The sequence below is a fragment of the Phaethon lepturus genome, unplaced genomic scaffold, assembly GCF_000687285.1.
Source record: "Phaethon lepturus isolate BGI_N335 unplaced genomic scaffold, ASM68728v1 scaffold48316, whole genome shotgun sequence".
Taxonomy (NCBI): Eukaryota; Metazoa; Chordata; class Aves; order Phaethontiformes; family Phaethontidae; genus Phaethon; species Phaethon lepturus.
In genome coordinates, this window is record NW_010547947.1 from 27,179 (window position 1) to 40,982 (window position 13,804).

The 13,804-nt window shown below is 43.0% G+C and overlaps 1 protein-coding gene across 1 annotated transcript in view; it reads right to left on the minus strand.

Annotated features, from left to right (window-relative positions):
• LOC104622876 (muscle, skeletal receptor tyrosine protein kinase-like) overlaps positions 1–13,381 on the minus strand; it is a 39,042-nt gene extending 25,661 nt beyond the window's left edge. The window contains exons 1-5 of the mRNA XM_010289790.1: positions 13,303–13,381; positions 8,957–9,083; positions 5,670–5,821; positions 4,135–4,262; positions 3,471–3,612 (exon numbers count right to left, since the gene is read on the minus strand). Coding sequence (XP_010288092.1) covers positions 3,471–3,612; positions 4,135–4,262; positions 5,670–5,821; positions 8,957–9,083; positions 13,303–13,381 — 628 coding nt within the window. The remainder of the gene's footprint in view (positions 1–3,470; positions 3,613–4,134; positions 4,263–5,669; positions 5,822–8,956; positions 9,084–13,302) is intronic.
• Between the last annotated feature and the right edge of the window lie 423 nt (positions 13,382–13,804).

The following is a 13,804-nucleotide window of genomic DNA, read 5'->3' on the forward strand; positions in this document are numbered from 1 at the left end:
TACCTTGCATGGTGGTTCACCTGGCTCTCTTGGCCAATGCTTGCCTCTTGTGTCACTTCCCAGTTCCTCACCTCCTGTGCCCACTCCCTGGTATCAAATCAAGGGGATGCTCATGCTCTGCTTCTCCTCCTGACACCCTCCAGGCACCCCAGGCAGTCTTTTGGTGAGGGCAGTGCCGCCCATGGGCTCAGCACAGCTCGCAGTGAAGATCCCAGCTCTTCCCACAGATCCAGCAGTCAGGTCCATTATGATCATGTTTCCACCCCTAATGGATTATGCCTTTTAAGGAGAGAATCTGTTTCACCATCACGTGTCCAAATTCATGTGAGTTCGCCCCGAACTTGGGGAAAAATACAGTCAAAAAGGACAAGCCTTTTTCAATTCTTTTAATTAAAATCCTGACCCAGTTCTAGACAGTAAAGCTCATTAACTGATTAGACTTCACCTGAACTCTGGTGCCTGAAACGTGTCCTGGAAGAGGAAGCAGGCTGCGCTCGCAAGGGAGCAGTCCATGCTGGGGCCAGCACCCACAGGATCCCTATCTCCTTCCCCCCATTCACTGACAAAAATCAGGAACAACCGAAAAATCAGTTCCACTAAGAAAGGCCTCCACTGCTTTCTTTTTCCTGAGAGGAACTGCACCTGAATATTCATGTAAAATCGTTGCTCAAATTATTTTGACTTTGCTTTAAAAATAATAAAGCTTTAAAAATATTAAAGCTGTGCTTTAAAAGTAATAAATAGAGGTCAGTATTATAAATGTTGAGGAAAGCCAACAAGGAATGGAGAAAAAATATTTGGAAAATCAAAATAGCAGCATTTTTCAAACTGTTTCACCCTGAACTGCTGAAACCAGACAAGAAGTAGGACTGTAAGGCACCTCAGTGGTGTAAATACTTGGGCCAAGATTATCATCAGTTTGAGTGAGTGGATCCAGCATAGATAATTTTACGTATTTGAGACTTCCTGTAGTTTCTGAGGCCAGCTTCAGCAAGTCATTTAAGCACGTGCCTGACCATACATGCATTAAGAAGCCTGGCCATGTGCAGGGGGAAGAGGGTCAATCTTTCAAGAAGTTAGACAACTCTGCACTTTGAACAATGCCTGAAACTAGTTGCAGGACTAACGCTGAACCTGTTAAAATGGAAGCTCACAAGAGAAAATTAGAAACCTCTTTCAGAAATCAGAACCCACCTGATCTAGATTTAGCTAAGCATAAATATTTGCACTGCTCTTTGAATGAGCATTTGCTTTGGGATTAAATATTCATAGTTAACCAGCCATGCTTAGTGATTTTATTTTAATATTAAGCCACACTCTAAGCAGGATGGTAACTCCAGTGAATGGTAGCACCAAGAAAAAATATTGTAGTGTTATTACAGAGAAGCAACAAACAGCATATTTTCACAGGTTTCCTGAATATAGTGAATGGCTAAAGAAGACTGACTGAAGTGTGATTTTCCTGCATTGAGTGATTTTAGATTATTATTTACTTGGAGTTATTTTAAAATGCTGATACTAAGCGGGTAGGAGAGGCAGCAGGGAAAGGATACTAAAAATAAAAGTGCGTGAGGGGGATGTACGCCTGTGCACATACCTGCGTGCATACACAGCTGTGTGCATATGTATGTATGCTAAATATCCATGAAAATTAACCTAAAATACTGAGAGGGGAAGGGATCTGTATACATAGCAAGCTGCAGTCAGGATTATTACCTTTTGGAAGCCAAAAAAGTAAAACAAACGTGCCTCAGTCTAGTTTGAGTGGCAGCCTGAAACAAGATATATTGTATGGGTGCCCTATCATAGAAACCAAGGTGAGCCTGGACAACAGCATTGCTTTCTTCACCCAACACATGCATGCAACATGAAGGGATAGTTTGTGTGGGAGCACTGAGATCCCATTGATTAATTAAGAACTAATCTTCATCACTTTAAAAAGAGCACATACAGGCTGTCCTTTGTGAGTAGGATAATTGTAGATTATTTTGCCAATTCTTGAATAAACAGGTGGCTGTATAATTCTGGAGACAAGAACAAAACAAGGTATCAACCTTAGGAAACTGAATTTTGGTGCAGTTCCAGCCCCCTTTTAGATTCCCTAACTGGTTCTAGTAGATCCGGAGCAATAAAATCCCAGTGCCTCAGGCCTGTCAGCATGGAGGTGGGGGTTATATGCATGGCATCAAGTGTTTGCCATTCACAGTTAATTCTTGACAAGTCTTTGGCCGTCACAATAACAGGGCCAAACTAAAAATCAGGACCCAAGCCGTTCATAGTCAGATCCAAGTATCTTCAATTTGCCCCATTTTTTTTGCTCAGGAGAAGTACAGCTCTGAATCTAGATTAGGAATAGCTGCCTTCCTGTTTTCAAGCTATTTACGGAATTTTTAACATACTTGAAGTCTGTACATTTAAATATTTAAAAAAAAACCTGAAAAATGAGTGCATTTTTTACGTAAACAGCAGACCTACAGTAATTTGTAGTTGTATCTAATACACCTGATCCTACTCCCAGAAGAAAGTCAAAGGTCATCTTAGAAATGGAATTGCACCCTAAGTAACCTCTAACAGTCACAGGCCAAACATAACCTACAACAAGCTTTTGAAGCTTACTAGGTAGGTGGAGACCCTTTCCACTTTCTACAGTACAGTCATTCTGAATAAGGAATTAAAATCAGTTCATCTACTGAGTCAGTCATCCCTCCTCCCACTGTGATTTGGGTTCCTCTGCAGTCCATGGGTCTCAGCAGTCTGAAACTGGTGGTCATTTATACCACAAAGAAAACACCTTCTGTAAATAAGAGATCGACACTGAGCACATAAAGACCAGAAACTAAAAAAGCAACCCTTTGTTTGGTTTAGCAGACAGAAAATGTTAAAGTCCTCAAAAAGAAAAGCTCTGTTTACCTAAAGAACTAACCAATTCAGATAGAAAATCAGAGAAAAAGGAGAGGGACATATGCATAATGGTGCAAAATGCTTCACTGTTTGCAGCTGCAGCTCTCTCTGATCAGGCTCTTTGCAGCGAGTTTCCAGGGCCATCAGCTTTCTATTTGTCCATCTCCACAAGCCATAGTGTATAACCCACAGGTCTGATGGGACTTTTCAAAGAAGAAACAAGCTGGCATCTTGGAAACCATGAGTCAGAAGGAAAAACATATTTGGGAGTCCTTACTCAGACAAATACCCTACTAAAGCCACAGCAGCTGTGGAACAAGGACCCTCAACAGATAGTCCCTTTCACCATCAGCCAGCAATGGGAGCAGATGTGGATAAACTTCCTCCCCTCTCCTTCTCCCTTTCATTCTCCCTTTCCTTCTCCCTTTCCTTCCCTTTTTCTGCCTCTCACATTACCCCCTGAGATGTTTTTGTCAACATCAATGTGACACTTCAAGTTAATTCAAGTTAACCAGGTATGCATGAGGAGCTGGCATGTGGAGCTGGAGCCTGGTGCAAGGGTTACTCACCTTCCACTACCACCGTTGCGGGTTTCGAATAGGCTGTGCCAAGGCTGTTCTTGGCTACACATCGATACTGTCCTGCATCTTCTCTCTGAACGTTGTGGATCCTTAAATTCCCTGAATCAAGGACAGCAATGCGAGCATTCTCCTGCCAGATGAAGGAGGGATCAAGGTGAGGGCTTTACATGCAGGCTGCACACAAGCAACACCAAATACCCACTTGCAAAGATTTGGCATACACACATGAAAATTATTTGCATTGTCCTACAGCTGAAGGATTTGGGGCCAGCTCTTCCTGCTCAGCATTTTAATGACACACTCACACATCCGTCTTTTTGCAGATCAGTGAATTATAGCTTCCAAAGAGCCCTGAATCTTAGCTCAGTGGTTCAGTAGGTCTTATTTTTGAGCACACCTACAAGTGCATTCAGCAGCACTTGCCACACTTAGTAGTAATAAATATGTATGTCATATAAAATATCGATACAGACAATGTTTGGTTCATAGGCTGAATTACTGCAGATGCAGATATTTACAAGATGATCTCTGGATTTTCCAAATGCTTGCTTCCTAGCAACTAGAATTTATAAAATGCTGTAATCGTTGCTAATATTTTAACACAATACCTTAGCAAATAGTTAGCATTACTTAAATTTCGTTCTCTACTCACCTTTACAACTGTTTCTCCTTTGACCCATGAAACAGAAGGTTTGGGATTCCCCATTGTAGTGCATGGAAGGACAGCCTTTAACCCTTCTATTATTTCAACATTTATAGGCGGTCGGGTTATTTTGGGTCCTAAAATTTTAAAAGACAAATATTAAAGTTGAACTGAAGATAACAGATACTAGAACAGGACAAATTCAGAAATTACAACAAAATCTCTGCTGCTTTTTCTGTAAGTTGCTGAAAGATAAAGTGGTCTTAATAGGTCACGAGCTGCCTTTGAAAGAAAAAACCTCTTAAGCACGGCATTCAGAGTTAAGTTTATGGACACAAAAGCAGCTAACTCGCACGGGTTATTTGTTTTCAGGAGTAGAGTTTGACAGGCATTTGAATTAGGGCCTGGGCTAAAATCCAAATCCAGATAAGAGTATTTCCAATATTGAAGGCAGTTTGCATTCCAGGTTTTTACATTCTTCACTGCATAAACAGTGTCTTGTGTGAAAGCTCAGATCTGGAGTGAATTGGTTTGGAAATAGTTTTAACCCAGGCTTGTCTCTAGCTCAACAAGAAGGGCATGTAAACTCAACTAATGTCCCTAATTGCAGGATTTAGAGCTATACTAGTAAAAAGGAGAAAGGATCCTTAAAGAAAAAAACAATCAAACTCCCTTAAACTTAACATGGGAAAAATTTAAATTCATTTTACTCAAAGAAAAACATGGCTTAGCTTACTTTAAGCTGAGAGTAAAAAAGATCTTCATCTCAGTGTTTTGGGAGATCTGGAGTTTTGCCTCCTTTGCACGATACCAGCAGAAAAATGACCTTCAGAGAGTATCACCTCCTGGCCCCCACCCACAGGCAACTGGGGTGCTGGAGAGCCCCCAAATTACCGGCCCTGGAGGGTCGTGCTCATTAGAGCAAACAAATCCTTTAGCCAGGATATATCTCAGCTGTCCTTTTAATTGTTTGTGTAAATAACTGCAGCCATGTGAGTTCAGCTTCACCGAGCTCAGCACGTAAGTAGTCCTTTGCAAGAACCAGTCCTCTGCCTTCCACGTGGTGTGATGAGATTTACACCGCAGTGCTCCAGACCTTTCAAGGCTGCTATTAAGAACATCTGAACAGCATTTACTTGCTTCTGCCATCCTCAGCCATAAATCTGATTAAGGAAATGCTATGTTTAAAATTCACAGGGGATTTCTGCAGTACTGCTACTGAGGTCTAATCTATCAAATCATGCTGCTTTTACAAAGTTTTGTACAAAGGGTGTTCTTCAAAGCGTCATTCTTTATCCTCTGCTATGCAAACAGTTTCTCTGATCCTAGCATAAGTGTGTGTTATTCAAAGTGAATATTCACAACTGCTTTTAGTTAACGTATGATCCAATATGCCATGTCTCTTTTTCAAGGGACTGCACCCAGCCCCATAGGAACATCGGTCTGTCCTGAACATAGACCACCAGGGCACATGCCTGGGGGTCTGCTCAGGCTCCCAATTACATGCTCGCATGGTGTCAGAAAGAAATTACTTTCCTACTTACGCATTTTCACTTGGAGAGCCCCACAGCTCTGCGCAGCCGCTCCAACCCCGTTATCTGCCGTGCAGCAGTACACCCCATCATCGCTGTCCTCCACACTCAAAATGGTCAGGAGCTGCCCATCCCTCTGTATGCTGTACCGGGTGTCGAACAGCCTGCAGGGCACAGCACAGATTGTCAGGGGCAGGGGGACAGCCGGGGAACTGCATTTGTATCTGCAGACTGCTGACAGCACTACAAATGGCAATACTTTTTATTTTTTTATTTTCAACCTGTAAAGAGAAGGGAAGGCACTGAAAATGTGGAGTTGGGCCTTAAGATTTGGACCATGCAGCATGGTGGCAATTCTTCCTCCAGTCAGGTATTGGTAAAGTAAGTAGTTATCATGGTTGGGTTTCTGTATGGCTAAGGACAGGCATAAGCACAAGTAATCTTACCCAGCTGTGTCCTGGTTTAGGCATAATCACTCAGTCCAAGAGAAGGACTGTCTATACAGGAACTGGAACTAGCTAAAGTTTTTTTAAGAAACCATCTTCAAATTAAAAACAAAAAAAAAATTAACTAAACAGCTAATATTTTGTAAGACTCAAACCAAAAACAAGTATTGTTATGTCTGCATCCAGGAGTGGTTTTGTCTGTTTTTGGGGGAGAAAAAAAAAAACAACACCCAAACAAAGAAAGAAATATTCTGAAGAAAAGAAGCCATCTAAAGATTAGAGGATGCAAAGATAACTATAGTTTAATAACAGCAGGCTTTAACCTGGAGACTTCAGAGAAGTCAAGAAAAGTCCTGAAGCTGGAGCACAAAAGTACGTGATATTATAACAATGTCTGTGGAGGAAAGACCAACTCCGTATGTGAGCATGGGGGATGTGTGTGTGTGTACATTTGCAAGAGCAAGAGAGAACGAAAGAAAGGTAGTTAGAAAGCAGACATTGATTTTCATTGCAAAACTGGAAAAGCATAGTAGCTAAACTTCAGTGGGACAAGATTTTCATAACATTTCATAAATTCTTCCATGTTTGATTTTCACACCTTCATTGATACTTTTTGGAAGCACTTTCATGCAATTGGCCTTTGATTCTGATGAACAGTAGCAAAAGGGATTTCACCTGAGGATTGTCTTCCAAGCTATCACAAATACCTGACACCTAAGAACGTCCTGTTTTGTCTTTTACTGTTAAAAATCATAGAGCAGTCACTGAGTAATCAGACTGTGACATATACAGTGTTTCAGGCACATATTTCCTTTCAGCAGCTTTTCGCCTTTCAGTCTTGTATGTCTCTCCTCTTTTTCACCCTGGGAAGCAATATTACAATGAACTCATCCATCATGTAAAAGACGTGCAGGCTCCATTCCCTCCTCTTCCTGAGGAAGGCTCACTCCATGCAGCCCTGTCCTGGGAGACGGGGCAGGCAACAATTTCACTTGGCACAGGGCACCTGCCAGTCTACCTGCACATGTTTTGACACCAAAAGGAAAGGTGCTTCCAGAAGATTAGTGCCTCTGTCCTGGAACTATTCCCATTAAAGATGAATGTTTACATACTGTTTTGTTTTGAAGGTTAGCTTAGCTGTCTGTTCAGGATGCTGGGACCTTGGCAAGAGAAGAAAACTGTGACTAAAATAAGTGATATTTATTGCTAGCCCCTTTGAAGTTTGATACATACACACACAGAGGCTCATAAATATATGTTTTTTTCAGAAAAAAAAGTCCACTGATCTGATCCTTTTCCATTGTGCATATACTTTCATCCGCATTCTTGGAAAGTAACAGAAATATTTTCAGCCTTTCTATTTCCATGTTGGTCTGAGGTTTTGTATCCAGACACACTAACTATTAATCCCAACACAGCTTTGGGAAGGTGAAATTGTTGCTGCTATTAAAGTTACTCCAGAAGTCACGGTAAAGGAATGAAGCACCTGAGCTCTCCAGCCTCACCAGCAGAGCTTTTCTGATCAGTAATTTCCGCTTTGGTTAATGTTGTAAAAAAGGCACTGTCTCTCAGAGGGAGTGGGATGACTTTTAGAGGGGTGTGTTGGGCTTCTGGAAGTGGGGATTGGGGTGAGAAATGATCTGGTTTTCATATGATCTTAGATCATAGAAAGAGTGAAATTTTAAAGACCATGGGGAGAGAAAGGCATGTAATCTCCATGGTGCTACATGAATGGCTTCCTCTCCCAGCTTTGTTTTTCAGGCATGGTGTCACTGATCAGAAAGGAATTAGGAGAAAGGTGACCTGACTTGGAAATAACATCCATGGAAATTCAGACCTCCATCCTGCAACAAAGCTGGGGTCAGAGGATTAGGACTGGAGTTTTGCTGACATCCTGTTGCAGGCAATGAAAAAAAGATTTCTGAAGGCCAGCATGCATATGTGTAGCGTTCTGCTTTTCTCCTATTTTAAAATAGTCTTCACAGCAGTAAGACCTCCTTCTCCTGCTGACTTATTTGGAGTCTGCCAAGGCAATGTTTCAAAGGCTCTTTGGAGGCTGGACCCCAATGGCAGGAACTGTGCTTCAGGTGACCATCTGCCTAACATAGACATCTCTTGTGGAGAACGGGCCTTAACTGTGTTACACAGAGATTGTTCTGTAATTTTTCCTTACAGAGGGAGTCACTAACAGCGATCTAGAATGATAAACTGATGTGAAGCCATATGGCAGGTGTAATGTGATTTCAGAGTTGGAAGATCAGGTACAGTTTGCTTTGCAGGAACCTGTTGACAGCAACAGATAAAGCAATGGTAGCAACTTCCGTAAGACATTTCCAAGTTTGCCTTCTTCGGTGGCATCTTGATCCCTGGTCGTTAATGTCTGACAGTGCATAACAAAAAGAAGCCAGTTGCCTATGTTCAGATCCAGAACTAGAAGCAAGGAAGAATGGCTTGATATGACCTCTTCCATGCAAAGTTTCCAAGCACATTCCAGATATTCAGACAAGAAGTCTGGCATTGCTCCTTTTAAATATTATACCTCATTTTCCTCTTTTGTATATGCACATACTGAGGAAGGGAGCAGATCGCATTGTCTGAAGCTGGAGAGCACTCCTTGCACTGCTTGCAGCAGAAACCAGCTGTCTCCAAGCTCAAGTGTGTGAATCTGCAAGAGCACTCCCCAGGTGCTCCTATCACTCCCTAAGGAACACAGATTCCCATATAATTACAACCTCTCAACCTTATTCCCTGCCGCAGACCCATTTGGATGTTTCCAGATATCTCCTTTATCATGAAGGAAAGCACTGATGGTTTTGGCAGGAGATGCTGGAGAGGGCTGGGGCTGCTCCCTACCTGATGGGAATGCTGTTGCGCGTCCATGTAATCTCCGGCTCAGGGTACGACTCCACTACGCACACAAACTTGGCGACGTCCTCTACCAGCGCATCCACAGTTTCCAGAGGAGTGCTGATCAAGGGAGCTGTGCGAAGGAAGAGAAAATGAGAAAAGCTCCTGTTGCCTTCCAGAGAGAGGCACGAGGCCTGCCAGACCTCTTTGGTGGAGGCAGCCGTGTCCCTGCAGGGCCACTCCATGGCTTCTTCCCCAGCGCAGAAGTTACCTGCTGTAACACAGGTCCCTCCGCATTCGTAGCTGCAGCCTTCTGTTGTTTGCTACAGGTTTTGCATTTTCCCTCGTGGTCTCCCGACAGGGTGCAAAACGGAGCGGCCCAAGCACGGGGCGGCTCCAGCAAGCTCGCTTCTACCCTCCTCTCCCCTAAGGTGCATGGAACCGGGTGGCATAGTGCCCGGACAGAGGTGCGGCCGTCCCCCTGCTGCGGGGTGGCATTGCGTGGGCTGGAAGTGCAAGGAGCAGCACACAAATTGAAGCCAAGCTGACCTGCTCCTGGAGTGGGCACAGTGCCTCCTTATTAATGTGTAATGCAAGAGATTTGGACCTCTCTGTCATTAATATGGGATTTGTTCCACTCAACTATTTCTCTTAAAAAAAAAAAGAAGTTTTATGGCACTATATTTTTCAAGGCCAGGCTCATAAAGGCCCTTCAGGTCTTCCAGATTTGTGTCATGACTCGCACACATTCTCTTTTTCTCAACTTTTCTAACCAAGTAGCACCAGGGTTAGAAGCCTAATAGCTGTGTCTGATGCTTATTATCACAGACCTGTGGTTGTACATTATTTTTATATATCTTTAGAAACATTTTCTGTCACCCTGGTAAAAGACTTGAAGCACGGCTGGAAGGGATCAAAGGATACCTCTAGCAAATGGCTTCCCCTGCGCATGGTATGCATTGCAGCCATTGCCTCCAAAGACACTTGAATGACTTGCAGTCTATGGCTGTGAGGAACACACATCCAATACTTGTTGGACTGGATTTCATTGACAGCTGTGCTGAGATGAACGAGTTTCATACCATGTTCCTGAAACACCAACTTGAAAATGTACAGCGGATGCAAGAATCTTCCTGTTCCTCGCTGACTGTAGCAGTATCGGTCACACTGTGTGTCTTTTCAGAGAACAATCCTGCCCACACTGTACCTGCTGACCCTCGTCAGTGCAATAAGATTTAAATTCAGGCAAAAACTACACCAATTTCACCCCTCCCTCTTAAAAAAAAAAAGGCAAAATTACAAGACACTCCAATTTAAGTGACTGAGAATAATAGAAAGTCTTTACATTAATGCTTTTTCAATTTACATGGGAGTAAAAATCAGAATGTCATTGGAGTTCAGCTGGAATGAAGCTAGAGAAAGAAAGGATCGGCTTCCACTATCAAGTTTATGTAAAAGTCCAAGCATTTTTGAAATGTCAATTGAACGAATCTGCCTCAACAATATTTCTAGATTAGATGATTTCAGATTTCATAATTGGTAATGACTATACTTATTATATATAAAAAGATCTTAAAAGTACAGCTAGTATAGCACTAAAGATTGTATTAACTAAACATTATTTAAAACATAAAGTGTCAGATTCCTTGTTTAAGATCACTGCTCCAAATTGTATCAGGCTTCAATTTATTGTGTCATTTTGGGTCACACTAGACAGAAGTAATCATCCATATTGCACCCCAGATGAATCCCACACCAGTGAAACTAAATGGAAGATTTTCATAAAGCAGAAATTTCCCTGTTACTGAAGATTTTCTTAGGAGAATAACTTCCACTCATGGCTATGCTGTCTACTTCAAAGGGGACAGTGTTATTTCAAGACAGAGTTTATTGGGCTTTGATCACATTAAGCCTGGCTGAAATAGAGTTTTACAAGCTAATTTTATATAGTATTTTTTTATTTCTGTTGTCTGCATGCCTTGATCTCTGGAAGGATGCTTTTTTAACCCTGAGAAATGTAAATTTTTACAGTAACCAAAATTCAAAGCAACCAGTCTTATAACTGTATTGTCACAATAAGCATGGCCATTCTCATGAAGAATAAAGTTAGATTTGTACCAAGAGCCAGTATGTATAATGACAATATTTTATTCTTTGGGCAAACAAGGGCTGTCAGTTTTACATATTAAACAAACTCAGTAGCAGCATTTAAGTACTTTCATGGTATCTCCTTAGTTCAATGTATGACAGAATTATCAATATTGCCTACATGGGATCTGATCTGGCACCTCCTGAAAGCCAGCACGCAGGTCTTAGGGCAGAATTAAGCCCCATACTCACAGAAAATACTGTCCCAACTGACAGAACTTTACCTATGGTAAAAGCAGAAAGGGAACTTTTTTTTTTCACAGCTGCGTCCCCAAATTCTACATCCCCGAAGAGCAATCGTGACAACAGCAGCAATGTGTCACTTTCTCATATGCTCTTTTTTACCTTTCCAATATTAACACCGAGTGCTGGGCCAGCAGGGAGGTGAAGGCAGTGCTCCTGTAGCCGGGGTGAGGGGGAAGAGGGCACAAGGCCGGAGTCTGCAGGGGACAGCGAGCGGTGGAGAGCGCCGCCATTTTGTCGTGAGGTGGCGAAAGAGCCCCAAAATGGCTGAGATGGTGCCTCCTTCTAAAAGGCGTCCAGAAATCTCAGGTGTTGGTGTCAGTCTGTGTTTTCTCGAGAAAGCAATGAAAACTTATGATGACATGTTTTATATTCAAGATATATTTTGATGCCAACATCACCATATTTTAGCATGGGAAAAAAAAAAACAAACAGTGTACAGACATATCTATCAGCATAGAGAAACAGCCCCAGACCTTTCCATGTGCATTCATTGGGGCTCTCTGACATTTTCCAGGTAGCCGTGTGGCTTTAAATAGCTTTGAAAATCAATTAACTTATATATCTGTAAAGCCACACAGGTGCCATTTTTCTGGATGTCAGCTGCAGTTTCTCGAGATAGCACAATGACCCAAGGCCGGCCATGGGTCCCATGACAAAGCCAAATCCCCTTCTATCCCCAGCTCACCAAAAACTCCTAAATTGCTTGGCTTTGGTTTTGGATTCACACTTTCAAAACAAAACAAAGCAGAAAACAGAGCCAGTCTCCCCTGCAGCGTTGCAGATGCCTGGAGATACTGCAGTTCGTCTGGTCAAAAACGGCTCAATCGTGTTTCCAGCTATTGCTGCAAAACCTCCATAGGGCACCGCTGGGCCATAGTCATGTTTCAGCCTCTCTCAGGGAAAAAGGCAATTCAGCCACCCGCGATGATTTAGGAAAGGATGCGTATCTCTTCACTGCACTGTGCCACCAGGGAAAACATCAATCCCCTTCCTTTTTGCTTTTCTTGCCTCTCCAATCCCGTCTTACCACAGCTTTCAAAAAGACCAAGGTTTAGTGCCTTAGGAAAAAATTAACATTTTTATTTCAAAAGGTTTTCATAAAGAGACCTTTTTGTTTTTTCCATCTTGAGGCCAACCTGACTCACAATTGTAAGAGCACAGCCCTGCAAGAGCAGAGACATTGGCCTAACCAGTGACTACTGGCATCCTCCTTGAGATATGAGGTTTTTTGTTTGTTTTCCTGAAGCTGCAAAGTTTCTGGTACGCTTTGAATGGCTCCTGACAATCACCATGCAGTGAAACCTTTTGCCCACGGTTACCAGACGCCATGTCCAGAAGACCACTGTTGCACCTTGAACCTCAAAGACTTTTCTAAACAGATTGTTTTCAGTTCTGGTGTTGCCTGAAGGTATGTGTGCGTGTGACCATGTGCGTGTGTGCCCACAAGACAGGAAGAAGGTATAATAACTTTTATGTTATATGCAATAGAAACCACATATATTTGTATTTATATACACACGTTCTGTAAAGACATTAGAGCTATTTACTTCTTCTTTGCATTTTATATATTTATAAGCATACACAGGCGTGCAGAACACCACAAACCTTGGGCTCTGCAGCAGCGGGTGCTAGCAGCCATTAAAACCTGCAAGCTTCCTTTGACATGACAAATGTCCATCCCACCCGGCTGAACCCAAAGGTTTCCCCTGCCCATTACAACAGGGCTACATGCTCTTCCTAGACAAAGAAACTTCAATCTCAGACACAAATATGAGCTTATTATCACTGCTATCCTTCTAAAAGCAGTCAAGTAACCACCAGAAGCAGCACATTTTTGCTCTTTTTAGGAACGCAACCACACCATCCACCCCACCATTACCAGAGACGCCTCCCCCTTTGCAAAACCTCCTTTGGCAAAAGGCAGGAGCGGAGCAGGGCAAAAGCCCCTCCAGGCAAACCTTTCGGGAGAGTCTCGGCTAAGCTGAGGGCTGCCAGGGCGAGGACGTGCACCAGGGGCACCTTCAGCAGGTCGTTCATGTTTGATCCAGAAGGCATCCGGCTCCTTCAGGCAAGGCGTGCGGAGCTGCCGGCCAGCTGCATTTCGGACAGTGGTGTGCGAGCAGAGCTTCTCCACTAATGACAGAGCGGGGTCTGCGGGATCTAAGTATAATCAGGAATTCTCCCTCCCGGCGGCGGTGATGGACGCGGCCAGCTGGTGCGTATCCACTTCGGTCAGTGTGAAAGCGTGGGGCTCATGAAACAAGAGAAAGCAAATCCCTTCTGAATTCCTTCTAAGCAAACAGAGAGGACTACAATGGGCAAACGCATTTCCAGGGCAGTACCCTACCCAGCGCTGCAAAGTCACCAGGCCTTTGTTTCAGCACCGTGTGAGTGCGGCAGTGGAAAAAGTGCTTGCTGTGGGATTTTCCTTCAGCTTAGTCCCCCTCTTTTTCGTTTTTT